The 19313-nt window shown below is 45.2% G+C and overlaps 1 protein-coding gene across 1 annotated transcript in view; it reads right to left on the bottom strand.

The window, feature by feature from the left end:
* LOC311101235 (rho GTPase-activating protein 35-like) overlaps positions 1-19313 on the bottom strand; it is an 86092-nt gene that overhangs the window by 5079 nt on the left and 61700 nt on the right. Inside the window, exons 4-5 of the mRNA XM_084142347.1 lie at positions 6471-6548; positions 1673-1804 (exon numbers count right to left, since the gene is read on the bottom strand). Coding sequence (XP_083998473.1) covers positions 1673-1804; positions 6471-6548 — 210 coding nt within the window. The remainder of the gene's footprint in view (positions 1-1672; positions 1805-6470; positions 6549-19313) is intronic.

The raw sequence follows: 19313 nt of genomic DNA, 5'->3' as shown, positions 1-19313 counted from the left end.
GACAACGGATTACAAAACTCAATGGGAGTGACAGACGGGAGTGGAAAGAAGTGCACTTGTTAATCTAACATTCTGTATGAATTTGGTTTGTCTTTCTTCACAGCAAATGTGTGCGTCTTCCAGTGGAGGTTCCTCAGAGGAGGAAGGGGAGGACCATTCTCCTCAGTGAATTTTCAGTGAAAAAGTTATCCTTTTTAGATAAAACTATACTAAATATATTCAAGTCACTAAATAATTGATTAAAACACACTGTTTTGCAATGAAGGTCTACAGTAGCCTCAACAGCACTCTGCAGGGTAGCACCATGGTGTAGCCGGAGGACAGCTAGCTTCCATCCTCCTCTGGGTACATTTACTTCAATACAAAACCTAGGAGGCTCGTGGTTCTCACCCCCTTCCATAGATTTACACAGTAATTATGACAACTTCCACGGGACGTCCTCCAACCTATCAGAGCTCTTGCATCATGAACTGACATGTTGTCCACCCAATCAAAGGATCAAAGAATGAATCTAGTACTAAAAGCATAAAATGTGGTGAGTAGTTGACTCAAAGAGAGAGAAAGTTAATTTCTTCAAAAATGGAGAAGCAAGAGAGAGAGATTGCTATATTTAGTTGTATTTATTTTCTCTTACATAGCTAGTGAATGTAGCTAGCTAGTTTAGCCTACACAAACACCTGGCTCAAACAGAGAGGGAAGCTGTTAGCTAGCTGGCTATGGCTACCAAACACTGGAACTCTAAGTCAAGGTAAGGGCCCGCCGGTGTAACTGATAAACTGCTTGCTGCTGACTGTACACTGTACTGCATAATTGTAGCGGGTTTACTAACGCATTAGTTCTAGTAGCTATGTTGACCATGACGTTAATATGGTGACAACAATGTAGGCTGCTGTGTGGAGTGGTTAGTGGTTATGATATGAAGGTTTGCTTGTAAAGGTTTTTTCGCCCGGTCATAGACAGCTGATGTGTTGTGCACTGAAGTCCACAAGCGAAGGGAAAAGGTGAGAGGAGGAGAGCGGGTAGATGCGAGAAGGAATTATACAATGATCAAAGGAATCATGCTGTTTGTATGTGGCTGCTATGAAAGTGAACTGTGTTTGCGTGTGATCCGCTGATTCGGTTCAAACATTTCTTAAATGGAAGCAAACGGAATGAAACTGGATAAACGTACCTGAATATGTATAATAGAAAACTCTTGTTTGCAACTGTTGGACTAATGTTTACACTCTAGATCAGCTAGATGCAGGCAAGAGAGTGCAAGGTGGTATTGAATGTGTCAATGTCTGTTACCTTGATTACTCAAATTTCTCTAGCCCTGTTCACTTAAGTTGTAAACTTTCATTCCTAGGTTGTAGCAACCTCCTGAAGAGTATAGGGAAAATTGTAATATCATGTAGTAGCCTAAACCTATCGATGTTACATTGAGCTAGGTGAATGGAATATGAATGACAGCCATCCAATATGCTGTAATAGAAATAAGGCCCATAAAAAAAAGTGTCCTCCCTCATCTTAAAATGGCACTGGTTTCTTCATAGAGACCAAGTAGGTTGAGCAAGGACAACCCTTTCTCTCCCCAGCCCCAGACCCCCTCTCCCCACCCCAGCCCCTCTCTCCCCAAACCTCTTTCCCCAGCCCCCCTTTCTCCACCCCTCTCCCCAGCCCCATGTCTTACTGAATGCCTCCACCAGTTCGATCTGATGGCTGTAGGGCACCAGGGGTTCAGGCAGCTCAGAGAAGAAGGCCTTCATGGCCCCGGCCACTGTGTTGATAGTGAAGTCCTTCTCCACCAGGTCCAGGTTATGGTCTAGCAGGGAGACAGAGAGACAGCGACAGAGGGATTCATTAGAATAAGACATGAAAGAGACACCTGATTTAGGATATGATCTGCAAGAGACAATATGAAACACGTGTACACACACACACACACACACAGTCTGCCTTAAACTCATTTGTTTTACTGCTATAGTATCACCCCACCTGGTGATAGACTAAAATACCTGAATAAACAACCAACAACACCAGCACACAAAGTTCTGCTCATCCCATTAGAAGGAACTGCATCCAATTGGCTACAGCTCCTCAGTGAGTCTCTCTTATTCAGTGTGGCAGCTCAGTATAAGTGACCACATGGGAGAGAGTGGGAATGAGGTTGGCAGCACCAGAAGCACAACTGCTGAATAAAACTATAAACCAAGAGTAATCACAGGCGTCGCCTGCCCCACTGACATGGGCTTGTTGTACAAAACACAGAGAAAGAGTGTGAGAGAAGGAGGGGAGGAGAGAAGGAAGGGGGTGAAGGAGGGGAAGAGAGAAGGAAGGGGGTGAAGGAGGGGAGGAGAGAAGGATAAGGAAATTAGACTATTAAACCCTTCTCTGATGACTCTCTCCTATCTATAACAAATGTAGAGGAAGGGAGGCATGGAGATGGGGGGAAATAGAAAGGAGGGGGGGGGGGATTGAGAGAGAGCGATGGTGAGGGGATAGCAAGGAGGAATGAAAAATAGATGGAAAAGAGAGAGTGGAGGAAAATAGGACCTGTTGTGTTCATAACAGACCAGCTTCAGTGATAACACTGGTCCCAAGTCAGTTCTCACCCAGTAATGCCTAGTGCTATCCGGTTCAGACCTGTTTTCAGACCAGGCCTCAGAGTGAGCTCCAGATCTCAGTGCTCCTAGAGCCCAGTTCAGATACAACAGCCGACATAAGGAGAGACGAGACCAAACTAGCCAGTTTTAGAATTTTGTGTTGAAGAACAGTTGACTAAAGACAGGGCATTCAGATCAAGAAGACGATACGGGCAGTTGAGACTGTTTCCACGGTAACAGTAAATCAGTGACTCGAGACAACTTTGATACAAAGTACAAAGTTGCCACTTGTTGTAGAACGGCGTTGTAGAAAACAAGTATCATGAAATACATGCACCAGAAACAGGGCACACTTTGTGACTTTTCAGATAAATATCAGTAAGCTAGGCTCGCTAACAGCAGCAAAATAGCTAGCTAGCAGTCTGCTTGGCTAAACACAGAACGTCAGCGCACTGCTCTCTGATTGGCTAAACGGATCCGTCTCATCCCAAGTCTTTAGCTAAGATTTGACATGTTGAACCTTGGAAACTCCAACAGCCGACATGAGACGTTCTAAAACTAGACGCTTCAGATCAAGAAAACCTAATTCTAAAACTGCATAAAACCGTCTCGTCTGTTGGATCTGAACTGGGCTTTAGAGATCTCCGACACAACAGGTGTGGTTCTAACGCTATGGGTTACCTGTGCTGTAAGGGGTGGCTAGGTGATAGCTGATTTGTGGCTATGGTCTACCTGTGCTGTAATTTTAGATGTAATTGTATTGTCACCTTGGTCTAGTGTCCTGATCGATTGGACACAGGACTTCGCTTCTGATTACCTCAGCTGGATTCAGCCTCACTGATGTGCACACACACACACACCAATGTGCAGTGGTATATACCAGCGAGCATGCTTCATTAACCAAATCAATCTGGAGGTAATTAACGGCCCACACCACACATACGCATGGACACACACAGAGAAGCTACGCTATGGTGTGAGAAAGGCCTATCCTTCCTGTAGATCAATGCTACAGATGCTCCCAGGTTAATTAGGTGAATCCATTGGACAACAGGCTTCTGGATAGATACAACACACTAACACTGCACCTATGTGGCCTGTTTGTGCCTAGTTATGTGAGTTTGTGTGTGTGCCTGTATGTGCATAGGTCAGTATGTGTACATGTAGGCACCGACTACGGGTGGCATGGGGTCTGACAACCCTACAATAATTACACTCAGTGGCCAGTGTACTAGGTACACCCATCAAGTACTAGGTCAGACCCCCCTTTGCCTCCAGAACAGCCTGAATTCTTCAGGGCATGGAAACGTTGCTCAATTGGTATCAAAGGGACCTAACGTGTGACAGGAAAACATTCCCCACACCATTACACCAGGATGGGGCCATGGACTCATGCTGCTAATGCCAAATCCTGACTCTGCCATCAGCATGACGCAACAGGAACCAGGATTCGTCGGACTAGACAATGTTTTTCCACTCCGCAATTGTCCAATGTTGGTGATCACGTGGCCACTGGAGTCGCTTCTTCTTACTTTTAGCTGATAGAAGTGGAACCCAGTGTGGTCGTCTGCTGCAATAGCCCTTCCGTGACAAGGACTGACGAGTTGTGCGTTTACGGAATGTAGTTCTGCGCCGTTATTTGCCTGTGGCCCGCCTGTTCGACCTATCATCAACGAGCTGTTTTCACCCACAGGACTGCCACTGACTGGATGTTTTTTGTTTGTCGTACCATTCTCTGTAAACCCTAGACCAGCTTGCAGGGGTGCACGTTTTGATTTTTGGTCAAACACTACACAGCTGATTCAAATGATCTAAGCTTGATGATTAGTTGATTATTTGAATCAGCTGTGTAGTGCTAAGCCCAAAAACTAAACCTGCACCCCTTGGGGTCCCGAGGACCGAGTTTGGGAAACCCTGCCCTAGACACTGTCGTGCGTGAAAAGCCCAGTAGGATAGCAGTTTCTGAGATACTGGAACCGGCGCGCCTGGCACCGATGATCATACCACACTCAAAGTCACATGTTTTGCCCATTCTAACGTTCAATCGAACAGTAACTGAATGCCTCGATACTTGTCTGCCTGCTATATATAGCAAGCCACGGCCACATGACTCACGGTCTGTAGGAGCAAACCATTTTCGTGAACGAGGTACCTAATAAACTGGCTGTGAGTGTACATTGTAGCATACTGTTGATCATTCATATTGTTGGTGTGTGTGTGTGTACAGTGAGGGAAAAAAGTGTTTGATCCCCTGCTGATTTTGTACGTTTGCCCACTGACAAAGACATGATCAGTCTATAATTTTAATGGTAGGTTTATTTGAACAGTGAGAGACAAAATCACAACAAAAAAATCCAGAAAAACGCATGTCAAAAATGTTATAAATTGATTTGCATTTTAATGAGGGAAATAAGTATTTGACCCCTCTGCAAAACATGACTTAGTACTTGGTGGCAAAACCCTTGTTGGCAATCACAGAGGTCAGATGTTTCTTGTAGTTGGCCACCAGGTTTGCACACATCTCAGGAGGGATTTTGTCCCACTCCTCTTTGCAGATCTTCTCCAAGTCATTAAGGTTTCGAGCCTGACGTTTGGCAACTCGAACCTTCAGCTCCCTCCACATATTTTCTATGGGATTAAGGTCTGGAGACTGGCTAGGCCACTCCAGGACCTTAATGTGCTTCTTCTTGAGCAACTCCTTTGTTGCCTTGGCCATGTGTTTTGGGTCATTGTCATGCTGGAATACCCATCCATGACCCATTTTCAATGCCCTGGCTGAGGGAAGGAGGTTCTCACCCAAGATTTGACGGTACATGACCCCGTCCATCGTCCCTTTGATGCTGTGAAGTTGTCCTGTCCCCTTAGCAGAAAAATACCCCAAAGCATAATGTTTCCACCACCATGTTTGATGGTGGGGATGGTGTTCTTGGGGTCATAGGCAGCATTCCTCCTCCTCCAAACACGGCGAGTTGAGTTGATGCCAAAGAGCTCCATTTTGGTCTCATCTGACCACAACACTTTCACCCAGTTCTCCTCTGAATCATTCAGATGTTCATTGGCAAACTTCAGACGGGCCTGTATATGTGCTTTCTTGAGCAGGGGGACCTTGCGGGCGCTGCAGGATTTCAGTCCTTCACGGCGTAGTGTGTTACCAATTGTTTTCTTGGTGACTATGGTCCCATCTACCTTGAGATCATTGACAAGATCCTCCCGTGTAGTTCTGGGTTGATTCCTCACCGTTCTCATGATCATTGCAACTCCACGAAGTGAGATCTTGCCTGGAGTCCCAGGCCGAGGGAGATAGACAGTTATTTTGTGTTTCTTCCATTTGTGAATAATCGCACCAACTGTTGTCACCTTCTCACCAAGCTGCTTGGCGATGGTCTTGTAGGCCATTCCAGCCTTGTGTAGGTCTACAATCTTGTCCCTGACATCCTTGGAGAGCTCTTTGGTCTTGGCCATGGTGGAGAGTTTGGAATCTGATTGATTGATTGCTTCTGTGGACAGGTGTCTTTTATACAGGTAACAAACTGAGATTAGGTAACAAACTGAGATTAGTGCTCCTAATCTCAGCTCGTCACCTGTATAAAAGACACCTGGGAGCCAGAAATCTTTCTGATTGAGAGGGGGTCAAATACATATTTCCCTCATTAAAATGCAAATCAATTTATAAAATTTTTGACATGTGCTTTTCTGGATTTTTTTGTTGTTATTCTGTCTCTCACTGTTCAAATAAACCTACCATTAAAATTATAAACTGATCATTTCTTTGTCAGTGGGCAAACGTACAAAATCAGCAGGGGATCAAATACTTTTTTCCCCTCACTGTATATGTGTGTGTTGTATTGAATGTTTACGGTCAAAAGAGAGGTTCTGGTGACTCACCCTGGTCAAACTGCCTCTGCATGCTCTCCATCTCTGACTTGTTCCCACTCACCCTGTAGATCCCTTCAGTAGTGATACCTGAGACAGAGAGAGAGAGAGAGAAGAGAGACACACGAGAGAGAAAGAGAGAAAGAAAGAGAGAGAGAAAGAGAGAAAGAGAGAAAGAGAGAAAGAGAGAGAGAGAGAGAGAGAGAGAGAGAGAATAGGGAGAGAGAGAGAGAGAGAAGAGGGAGAGAAGAGGGAGAGAAGAGAGATTCAGTACACTTTATCCACCTGATGCTTTCAACATTACATTTTTCATCAATCCAACTCAGTCAGAACACACCCTCCCAGACATCAATAACAACACAAGTCCTCCTATAGCCTCTGCGTAAGTACTTCCAAAAGAGAGTGCTGTCAGAAGCAGTGTTCTATGCAGAGATTGTGTAGTAATGAAACAACAGACAGTGGAGACTATTAGTGGCCTGGCCTTGTGTACCCCCCCCCACCGAGACATATCATAAGCACTATCAATGAAACTCAGAAAGTGCTCCGGTGCCTTGTGTCCTACTGGGGCTACTATAGTTCAAGATCCATAAAAATGACTTAATGAACTCTGGTCCCATGTGTTCATCATCCCTCTCTTTCTCCTCCCCTCTTTGCTTATCATCCTCCCCTCTCTCTGCAATCCATGCCTTTCCCACAGACATGGAGAGGACAAGGGTGTGGACAGACAGTGAGGGAGCTAGAGAGGAGACAAAGACAAATCCCGAGACAGGGAGAGGCGGTAGGAAATGAGGCTCTCACTCAAGACGAGCGGCATCGATCCCCTCCTTCTGCCGATCAATTATCCACAAAAGCTTTTCTAGCCAGACTCAAGGGGAACAAGGGATGGAGAGAGAGATAGAGGGGGGAGGAGGGAGACAGAGGGGGGAGGAGGGAGACATAGAAGAGAATAGCAAAAGAAGGAGAGGAGGAAGAGACATACTATATAATAATACATGCCATTTAGCAGAGGCTTTCATCCAAAGCGATTTACAACAGTGAGTGCAAACACTTTCGCATTAGTGGCCCCAGCAGGAATCGAACGCACAACCCTGGCGTAGGGCTGTTACAGTTAACCGTATTACCGCTACATTGGCAGTCACGAAGCATGACCGGAGTCACAAGTCATGACCACAGTCAAATTCCACGTGACCGCTGAGTCACGGTAACTAGGCTTCTCCAAAACTGCGCTCTGATGCTGCTGATGGTCATTAGTGGCCTACCAAACTTGCTAACGGTCAGTCGCTAATGGCCTGTCGCTAATGGTCTGGTACTCCATGCTCTATTGTCCCTCTAATCACTCCGACATCAATGCAAATGAAATCGGAAATCAATCAAACACTTAATGAGAGCCCTGGCATTCAGAGTTTGAGCGGAATAGGATCACCTGTTGCGCAGCTAGAGCCAGCTCCTCATAGCTGGTTGATGCATGGAATTAAATAAGTGTTCCTATAGCCCCATGTTGAGCAACATTTCTATAGGCTATGCTGTGCAATTGCGTGAGAAAACAGAGTTTTGATGGCCTCTATTAAAAAGAGGAGGATCCCATCAGCTTTCTATAAGCTAGGCCTATTATATACTATATATTTCTCTACTTTCCTATTATTAAGCACATTGCTTTGCTTTATAACTGGAGTAGCCTACCTGACTGGAATAAAAATGAACTGTGGGAAAAGCGTCCTCCATTCGCTATTCAAGTGTATACGGATGACATGTCTTTTTTTCCAAAGCCCCTGTTCCAACAGGTGCATGATAATGGCCCATTCTAAATCTAAACTAATTTGCACATATATTATTTAGTGTATGTAAAGATAAGACAAAATTGAGAATAGTCGGTTGGGTGAGAATATTATCACTTGTGAATGATGCCCAGCGTGTGCAGTCTAAGGCAAGAAACAGCGCATGCCATATTTCTGCGACTTTTCCAAATCAAAGTCACATGCATCATGTAGCCTAGCCCATAGGCCTATATGTTTTGTTAAGGTTTGTATCACAACTAAAGTGGCCAAATAACTTCAAACGTAATCTGTATGCTTAGGACCCCTGGAACACATTTGTACAGCCCATAGCCTACAGAGAGTCTAATGAAACCTGGCATATTAAAAACGTAACCACACATTACCTCCATTCGAGTGCAGGATATGGCTGACGTTTATTTTGTGGGCCATTGTAAATAAAGAATTATTCCACATATACACTGAGTATACAAAACATTAAGAACACCTGTTCTTTCCATGACATAGACTGACCAGAAAAAGCTATGATCCCTTATTGATATCACTTAAATCCACTTCAATCAGTGTAGATGTCTGCTAAATGACTAAAATGTAAATGAAGGGGAGAAGATTTTTAAGCCTTGAGACAATTGAGACATGGATTGTGTGTGTGCCATTCAGAGGTTGAATTGGCAAGACAAAACATTTAAGTGCCTTTGAACGGGGTATGGTGGTAGGTGCCAGGCGCACCAGTTTGTGTCAAGAACTGCAACGCTGCTGGATTTTTCATGCTCAACCATTTCCAGTGTGTATCAAGAATTGTCCACCACCCAAAAGGACATCCAGCAAACTTGACAACTGTGGGAAGCATTGGAGTCAACATGGGCAGCCTGGTCCTCTCTAGGTTTCTTCCTAGGTCTCTGCCTTTCTAGGGAGTTTTTGCTACCACCGTGTTTCTACATCTGCATTGCTTGCTCTTTGGGGTTTAAGGCTGAGTTTCTGTATAAACATCTTGTGATTTAAAAAGGGCTTTATAAATACATTTGATTTGATATATTGGTAGGTAAAGACCAGATTAAACTGAGAACAGTCTGATGGGTGAAAATATTATCAAGTGCTTGTCAAATTGTGAATTAGAAACTGATGAAGTGTGTGCAGCCTGCACAAGAAACAAATCAGAGCTCATGCCTTTCATGCAACTTTTTTCAAAACATCATTAGTCGCATCATGCAGCCTTAGAATGTATTACAAATCAAAACATAGAGCCTAACGTTTGTATCACAACTAACATTGCATAAATAACTAAATTAAGTTATAGAAGGACCTGTTTCTTTGTTAACTACTCAACACAGAATAGCCGCATGTGCGCGCACTCCCTTGGAAATCATTTGGGGAAAATATCCTTTCTATTTTATTCAGCTATGTTCAATTGTATTCTTCTTACTATAAAATAATGCCACGGAAATTATAAGCAAATCTTGGCTGCTAACTGAACTAGTGTAGCCCACAGCCATATGGCATAGCCAGATCAGGGCCTAACATAAGGACGACTCAGAATATGCTATTCTGTTCTTCTGAAATAAGCTACATTTTCTTCACATCATGTTTCTTTAAACCTGCCTAAAATAAATAATGGATTTATTGTTATGATGTAGGCATGACAATCACCGGCTGACAAAATGTAATGACCGCCACTGCCCTACTCTGGCATGCTGCCTTCACGCTCTTAACCATACAGAGCCAGAGTGAGGTAACAAGGACAGGGGAGGGAGGGGGAGAGAGATATAGAGGGAGGATGGCAGTCGAAATGCAGAGGTCAGAAAGTGTGATGTAGAGGTTAACTTCCATCACCCTCTTTGTTCTGAGAGCAGCTCTGGACCGGTTTCCTTTCCTCTGCTGCGACCGGGGTCAAACCAAAACACTAGCACTTCCTGTGTACAGGTCATCTACATCCTGTCTGAGCGATCATCTCCTGCTTCTACAGGACTATCCCATCTTATCACATAATCCTGACATTATTATATATTTTTTTCAATTTTCTTCCCCTCATCGCTTTGTCTTTTACCACCTACAGTATATCATCGGCATCATCAAGTGACGTCCCAAACACACACATCCACGATAAGCATTAAACTTATGAGAATGTTCGACCAGCTCTCGCGCTCTACCGAACACTCATTCATCATTACAATTCATGACAACTGCTGTGAAAAGAAAAAACACTCACTCGACAGACAGACAGAGAGAGAGAGACAGAGAGAGAGAGGCAGTTGGCTCCGGAGTTGACTCCGGAGGTGCGTTGGCACAGCGTCACTGACAAGGGTCAGACTGATCCTGAGCCCAGATGTGGGGTTTTTCTCAGGGTCCCGTTGCTGCCGGTAACAAGCAGCCGTTTTCATAGACCACCACGGAAACACGGCATCACTGGCTGCTGCCCTTTACGTCGCTATGGAGCTAGCTAAAACGAGGAGACGTGCTCACACATGCTAACACGCATTCATCATCTCAATACCCACAAGGAGAACACACAACTCACTGAGTGGAAATAGAAACATTACTCCGTATGGAGACTGTGGAAGGGATGGAGAGCGAGAGAAAGAGAGACGGTGGAAGAGAGAAAGTAAGATCAGAGGAAAAGAAGTGGGAGTAGAAAAAGGAGGAAGTGCAAAACAAGAGGACCGAAAGGGAATAAGAGTAGCAAAGGTGTGAGGGAGGAGAGAGGGAGAGACTGCTGGAGGACGAGTGGGGGTGGAGAGAGCGCCCTTACACAGACATTGAGAGGGGGATCGAGGAAGGATAAGAGAGGATGTGTATAGGAGAGCAGTGGGCAGCTCAGACAATACGGTAGGGTGGGTATGTATTTTTGGTATAGGGTGAGGGAGAGGGGAAGGATGTGGGTCTGCTCCATACCATCACTTATCCCCCTAACGCCCTGGACACGGTTAGAGTTACAATCATAGGGTCATCCTCTGCCTCTCCTCTGTCATACTCAACAAAAGAGGGGGGCACAAGGAAGACACAGGCACACCCGCAAGTACACACAGACACACACGTCTGACCCCTAACTACGTTTATAGTTTACAGAAATAATATTACAGTACACTACCATAATAAGTCAACGTGAACGTGTTGGTACGTGTTAAATAACAAGCTCTGGACACTAACACCATTGAATGTCACGATGCCGTAATGAACAAAAATGTCACATTGGCAACAACATCCTTAAATAGCCTCCGTGACTTATAAAACTGGACAGCACATTTAAGTTTGAGTCGGAGTGTATATGTCAATGTGTGAGTTAGAGTAGGACTGTGTGTTTTACATTGAGACGTGTTTCTAGTGTGTCAAAAGCATTTAGGTGTGTCACCATCTGAGCGCGTTTGTGTGTGTGCATATTTTTGTGCATGCCTTTATTTATTCATGTGTGTGTGCACTGACTCCATAGTGAGAGTGTAATCAGAGGATGTGGCTAAGGGCTGTGTGTTGTATTGCTGCAGTGTGCTCCTCCTCCCTCCCGGTGCACACAGAGAAAAGAGCTGAGCCCAAAGGTTGTTCTAATTTCCTGCTCTGTGATATTGATCTGAAGGAGGGAGCTATCGGACTGAAGATTACCACTATCCCACTGCCTCTGAACACAGACAGAGACAGGGGCATTGGCATCACACAGGAGAGAGAAACTGGGAGGAGAGAGAGACAGAGAGAGAGTGTGAGAGACAGAGCGAGACAGAGCGAGAGAGAGAGAGAGAGTAACCATTTTTCAAGGTTTCAAAGACCTCTCTGATGAGAATAGGCTACCCGTCCTGTTGGGGGAGGAGGCAGAGAGCTGTGGGTTGGCAGTGCACTACATTGCTGCCTGCCATAAGATGAGGGACAGTGTCTGACAGACCAACCAACCTGCACATGTCCTCTATATTGTTATTGTTCAATGGTTATTTTGACCCTTGGTTATTGTCGTTACTGTTGTCCCGTTGACAATATTGATTATTATTATTTTAATGATGTTAATAGTGTAAATATCCAAAGTAAGATTTGGCAATATGTACATTGTTACGTCATGCCAATAAAGCAAATTGAATTGAAAGAGAGAGAGGCAGAGGGAGAGAGAGGCAGAGAGAGAGAGCAGAGAGAGAGAGAGCGAGAGAGAGGCAGAGAGGGCAAGGAAAAGAGATGGGGGTATAGAAAAACTAAGCAGATGAGGACAGTGGGTGAAAGAAAGAGACTAGATGGAGAGGGGCAAAGGAGGACACAAGGGAATCTGCAGCGGAAGAGAGGAGAAAATGTATGCACTCACTAACTGTAAGTCGCTCTGGATAAGAGTGTCTGCTAAATGACTAAAATGTAAAAATGTAAATGAAATGGTGGATTAGGTGAAAATGGGGGGGGGGGGGGGGTGGCAAGCAGGAGGGAAACCACTCTGCCCCCTTGTGGTAACTACATTTACATTTACATTTTAGTCATTTAGCAGACGCTCTTATCCAGAGCGACTTACAGGAGCAATTAGGGTTAAGTGCCTTGCTCAAGGGCACATTAACGTCATTTAGCAGACGCTCTTAGCCAGAGCGACTCACAAATTGGTGCGTTCACCCTATAGCCAGTGGGATAACCACTTTACAATTGGGGGGGGGGGGGGGGGACAGTAACTAAATGTACTCAGGTTGGCGAGGGTGACAGTAAGAGCCTCACTGGTGCCCTGACTCAAGTGCGTATCTCTGCCCCCTTTACCCACACATAGCAGCACAGAGGCATCTGATTTTAATCTGTGTGTGGGAATGGTTTGATCAGACAAGAGATTGACCAGGAATGCACTGCCAAAAATGTCAATAAGGCATGTCATTGCTTTGGCATCCACATACAAACACAAACACGCAGAATACTGTGATCTCAATTGAGCATTCTACACGGAATGCTCTCATTTGCAACATGGAATAATTTTTTCTGCTTGAGTATCAAAGGTGTTCCATATAATAATGCCCCTGTGTATTCAGACCTGTCACTTCGACCACCTTCCCGAGACGCGCACACACGTTAGTCTCCTAGGGTGCATGAGTAACAGCTGGTGTTAGGCTGAGCGACGTGCCCCTTGTGGGCCCAGGGCAGTGAGGTAGCATGAGGGGCATTAGGGCAGAGTGTGGCAGCAGTGTTAACTGAGCACAGGCCCATCTGTGTACCCAGTTCCACAGGGACACACATAGAGAGAGAGAGAGAGAGAGAGAGAGAGAGAATGAGTGAGAGACACAGAGAGAGAGAGAGACTCAGAGCAAGAGAGAGAGACAGACAGAGAGAGAGAAAGAGAGACACAGAGAGTGACACAGAGAGAGCGAGAGACAGAGAGAGAGAGACAGAGAGAGCGAGAGACACACAGAGAGATAGACACAGAAAGAGCGACAGAGAGAGACACACAGAGAGAAAGAGACACACAGAGCGAGAGACACACACACAGAGCGAGAGACACACACACAGAGAGAGAAAGAGACAGACAGAGAGAGAGAGAGACACAGAGAGAGAGAGACACATAGAGACACACATAGAGAGAGACACACATAGAGAGAGACACACATAGAGAGAGACACACATAGAGAGAGACACACATAGAGAGAGCGAGAGAGAGACACAGAGAGCGTGAGAGAGAGACACAGAGAGAGAGAGGGAAAGAGAGAGAGAGAGCGAGAGAGACAGAGAGAGAGCGACACACACACACAGAGAGGGAAAGAGACACACAGAGAGAGAGAGAGACAGAGAGAGAGAGAGAGAGAGAGAGAGAGAGAGAGAGACACACAGAGAGAGAAAGAGAGAGAGAGAGACAGAGCGAGAGACACACACAGAGACAGAGAGAGAAAGAGAGAGAGAGACACAGAGAGAGTGACACAGAGAGAGCGAGAGAGACAGAGAGAGCAAGAGACACAGAAAGAGAGAGAGACAGAGAGAGCAAGAGAGACACAGAAAGAGAGAGAGACAGAGAGAGCGAGAGAGACACAGAAAGAGAGAGACACAAACAGAGAGAGAGAGAGACACGGAGAGAGAGAGAGAGACACACAGAGAGAGAGAGAGAGACACACGGATAGAGAGAGAGAGACACACAGAGAGAAAGAGACACACAGAGCGAGAGAGATACAGGAGACAGACAGAGAGAGAGAGAGAGAGAGGTCATGCTCAACATGAGCTCCTGATTTATTTCAGTTTTTTTGTTTTTAGAATGAGATAAACACTCGAATCTAAAAAAAAGTAACTTTGCGCCTCAAATTAAGAAGTTTTGACTCTCACTAGCTAGCTACACAACAAAAACATAGCCAGCAGGCTAACAAGCCAGCCAGAAAATTGAGCTAGGACAAACCTAGCAAGGGGAGTTAATACAACTACATCAAACGACCAAACTGAGTGAGTATATCAAAAAGAAGCACGGACTCCAACTTTAAACATATCTTCTGTTTTTGTGTGTGAAGATCTTTCACTCTTTTTGCTGGTTTTTGAGCTAAACAGGAGCTAGCTAGCAACAGCAGCAGACAAACAAAACTGGGTGCCATAGCAACGGTGCAGCAGAACAAAGCAGCAGCAGCAGTAGTAGCATAGCCCACAGGCACCATGTCCCCACTCCCCCTCAGTGCTGAGTCCATTCTCTACCCTCCAGAGGCCAAAAATGACACAACAAGGAAAGCTTTTAAACAGAATCTACTAAAGGGGAGGCCAGAAACCCTTTTCACAGACCTCTACAAAAACGGTGATGTGAGTAATCTCATCTTTCTCACTGACCAGCCAAATGCATGGCGCTCAGCAGTCTGCTCTCACTACCCATCCGTAAAGAAAGAGGGAATCTGTAATGGGTGGAAGCTGAAAGTGAAAGAGACAGATGACCCTGACAGCACCATGATAACAATCAACCTCTACAAGACTGGGACTGTCATGGTGCAAGGTAACCTTAGGCTGTTTGAAACAGACTTTCAGACCATTAAGGAGAGAGCAGAGAGAGAGAAGGACACCACCAGTGACATGCCCTCCCACAAGACAAACTCCACCAGCACCACCCTCACCCCCACTATCCCCACCCAAAAAGGCACATCCAGCACCTCTCTTCCCACCATAGTGGAGGACACGCCACAGGAGGAGAGCGACCCCCTCAGTGCAGAGCAGGCTCAGGCCCTCCTCACCACCATAGCAGCCATGAGGGATCAGTTCACCACACTGGAGGGAGAGGTGGTCCTGCTCAGGGAGAGTGTGAGCAAACAGCAACCAGACATCCACACCTTAGAGGAGCTCCTAACCAAGTTGCGGACAGAGCAGGACAGCAGCCTTGCAACACAGTTGAAAGAAGTTCAGCAAGAGAGAGACGGACTCAAGAGAGAGCTGGCTGATCTAACAAAGGAGGTGAGAGAGCTCCAAAAAGACAGGCAGAGCAGTAATAATGAGCTGACCACACTAAGAGAGGAGCTGCAGGAGAGAAAGAGAACAGAAGACAGACTGCAGGAGCAGCTAGATCACCACTCTATGACCTGCCATCACACAGCAGAGGAGCCCACCTCAACCAGCCAGGCTTCCCCAGCCCTGCCGGCTGCATACCTCCCCCCCAGCCCCCAGAACAGCTTCCCACTGACAGCGGCACAGACCAGCCACACCCCAGCTCCAACACCCACCAGCCCCAACTCTACCCCCTCCAGTCCAGAAGAAACACTGGCTGAGATTGTCCTGTTGATGGACTCAAATGGGAAGTTTGTTCAGGAGAAGAAACTTTTCCCTAGACACAAAACGAGAAAGGTGTGGTGCCCAACAACGCAGAGTGCCATGGCGCTGCTTGATAAGGCCCAGCTTGGGTCGCCAAGCCACATAATCATACACACCGGAAGCAACGACCTGGGTGCTCAGCAGGAGAGGGTGGCGACTTCACTACGGGGAGTGATTGAGAAGGCCTCCGCAATCTTCCCCAACTCAAGGATCGTGGTGTCAACCTTTCTACAGAGGAAGGACCTCCACCCTGCCACAATCCAAAGAATAAACGCCAGCCTCTCCCGGGACTGTGCCCTGCGACCCAATGTACACCTGGCCCACCATCCCACCCTCGATCTGGACTGTCTCTATGACCATGTTCACCTGTACAGGGAGACAGTCCCCATCCTTGCTAAGACTCTCAAGGACGTCGCTTTAAACCGCATCCCGACCTCTCCACCCAGGAACAGCGGAGCAATCTCCACCCCCCCAAGATCACCGAGACAACACCCCGGACCAGTACCCTGGACCCCCCAGCCACGGCCACAGCACCACCAACCTCAATGCCCACCACATCCAGCGCAGCACAGACCACCCCAGCCCAGCTTCAGACCCACCCAGACGAGGCCTAACACCCCCCTCCCCCCCACCACAGACCCACACCTGGAGGAGCCACAGCCCGGCAGACAGAGCTATGCACAAGCTGTGAGAGGAGCAACTGGTCCAGCTCCCACCAACGAAATTAGTGACATCAAACAAATGCTGAATCTACTATGCTCACATGTGATAGGCCGAGGGTCATGGTAAGATGAGCACAAGAACTCCACCATCCTCACACTACATCCACCCAAGTGGCATGACACAAATACTATCTTAAATGATAAACAAATCACATTTGCATAATAAGAGTTTACCTTAATTGAAAAATCCTATTTTAATAGTTCTTGTTGGATTGTGAGTGTTTATCTCATTTTGAATGTAAAGAAAAAACAGTTATGAAGTCTTTTTACGTTGCATGTTGGAATTTACAAGGCTTGAAGTCCTCTGCTTTTGGGCTAAAGAGCAGAAACCCAGACTTCCTTAAAGAAATTGATGATGTTGATATTGTAGTACTACAGGAAACATGGTGCAGAGGTGATGTTTCCACTGGCTGTCCACTAGGTTATAGGGAGATAATCGTACCATCCACCAAATTAAAAGGAATCACACAGGGCAGAGACTCAGGGGGAATGCTAATATGGTATAAATCTGAACTAACTAATTCAATCGAATTGATCAAAACAGGAGAATTCTTTATCTGGCTAAAAATCAACAAGGAGGCTATCTTAACAGATAACAACGTCTTCCTCTGTGCCACATACATTCCCCCCTCAGAGTCACCCTACTTCAATGAAGAGAGTTTCTCCATTCTAGAGGGGGAGATTAGTCACTTTCAGGCCCAAGGCAATGTGCTGGTCTGTGGAGACCTGAATGCTAGAACAGCAGAAGAACTAGACACTATTAACAGTCATGGGGACAAACACCTACCGGGAAGCAACAACCTTTCCCTCCCCACATACCCTCCTAGAAACAACTATGACAAAGTGAAAAACAAAAATGGAGTACAGCTCCTGAAGCTCTGTCGAACACTGGGTCTGTACATAGTCAATGGTAGGTTAAGAGGGGACTCTTTTGGTAGGTACACCTACAGCTCATCCCTTGGCAGCAGTACTGTAGACTACTTCATCACAGACCTTAACCCAGAGTCTCTCAGAGCCTTCACAGTCAGCTAACACCTCTCTCTGACCACAGTAAAATCACAGTGTATCTGAAAAGAGCAGAACCCAACCATGAAGCATCACGGCCCAATAAATTACATGGTACTAAACAGACCTATAGATGGAGTGCAAACAGTACAGATATCTACCAAAAAGCAATTAGTAGCCAAAAAATACAATCTCTCCTGGACAACTTTTTAGCATTAACATTCTCCTACCCCAATGAAGGTATACATTTGGCCGTTTGGAACATAAACTTTATATTTGACAAATTAGCCTCCTTGGCTAATCTTAAGAAACATAAGAGCAAACCAAAAATAATAGATCATGAAAAATGGTTTGATAATGATTGCAAAAATCTAAGAAAGTCATTGAGAAATATATCTAATCATAAACACAGAGACCCAGACAACAAAAATATACGTTTTCAATATGGGGAAACACTGAAGCAATACAAACACACCCTAAGAACAAAAAAGGAACAGCACATTAGAAATCAGCTGGATGTGATTGAGGAATCCATAGAATCAAACCACTTCTGGGAGAATTGGAATAAATTAAACAAACCTCATAATGAGGAATTGGCTATCCAAAATGGGGATATGTGGAGAAATCACTTTGCAAACCTCTACAGCAATATAACAAAGAGCCCAGAACAACAAGATATACAAGAAAAATTACAAATCCTTGAATCAGCAGTCAAAGACTATCAGAATCCTGTGGATACCCCAATTACAGAACAAGAATTATTGGAAAAACTTTCCAACCCAAAAAGGCCTGTGGTGCTGATGGTATTTTAAATGAAATGATCAAATATACAGACCACAAATTCAAATTGGCTATACTCAAACTCTTCAACATTATCCTAACTGCAGGTATTTTCCCCGATATTTGGAACCAAGGATTGATCACACCAATTTATAAAAATGGAGACAAATTTGACCCAAATAATTACAGAGGAATTTGCGTTAACAGCAACTTGGGGAAAATTCTCTGCAGTATCATAAACAGCAGACTACATAATTTCCTTGATGAACACAACGTCCTAAGCAGAAGCCAGATTGGATTTGTAAAAAATTATCGTACAACAGACCACATTTACACCCTCCAGACTCTAATTGACAAACAAGTAAATCAAAACAAAGGCAAAATCTACTCGTGTTTTGTAGACTTCAAGAAAGCATTTGATTCAATTTGGCACGAAGGTCTTTTTTACAAACTAATAGAAAGTGGTATTGGAGGGAAAACATATGATGTTATTAAATCAATGTACACTAAAAACAAATGTGCGATTAAAATCGGCAACAAGCAAACAGACTTCTTCTCTCAGGGACGTGGAGTGAAACAGGGCTGCCCAATAAGTCCAACACTATTTAACATCTACATTAACGAATTGGCAAAAACATTAGAAGAATCGGCAGCACCTGGTCTCACCCTACACAACACTGAAATCAAGTGTCTGCTGTACGCAGATGACTTGGTGCTACTGTCTCCCACTAAGGAGGGGTTACAGCAGCATCTAGATCATCTGCACATATTCTGTCAGACCTGGGCTCTGACCGTTAATCTAAAAAAAAGGAATATAATGATATTCCAAAAAAGGTCCGGAAATCAGGATGACAAATATAAATTCTATTTGGACACAGTGCTAT

Source organism: Coregonus lavaretus (assembly GCF_964263955.1).
Source record: "Coregonus lavaretus genome assembly, chromosome: 26".
Taxonomy (NCBI): Eukaryota; Metazoa; Chordata; class Actinopteri; order Salmoniformes; family Salmonidae; genus Coregonus; species Coregonus lavaretus.
Note: the sequence above shows the minus strand (reverse complement) of the source record. Positions and strands in the feature narration are given on the sequence as shown.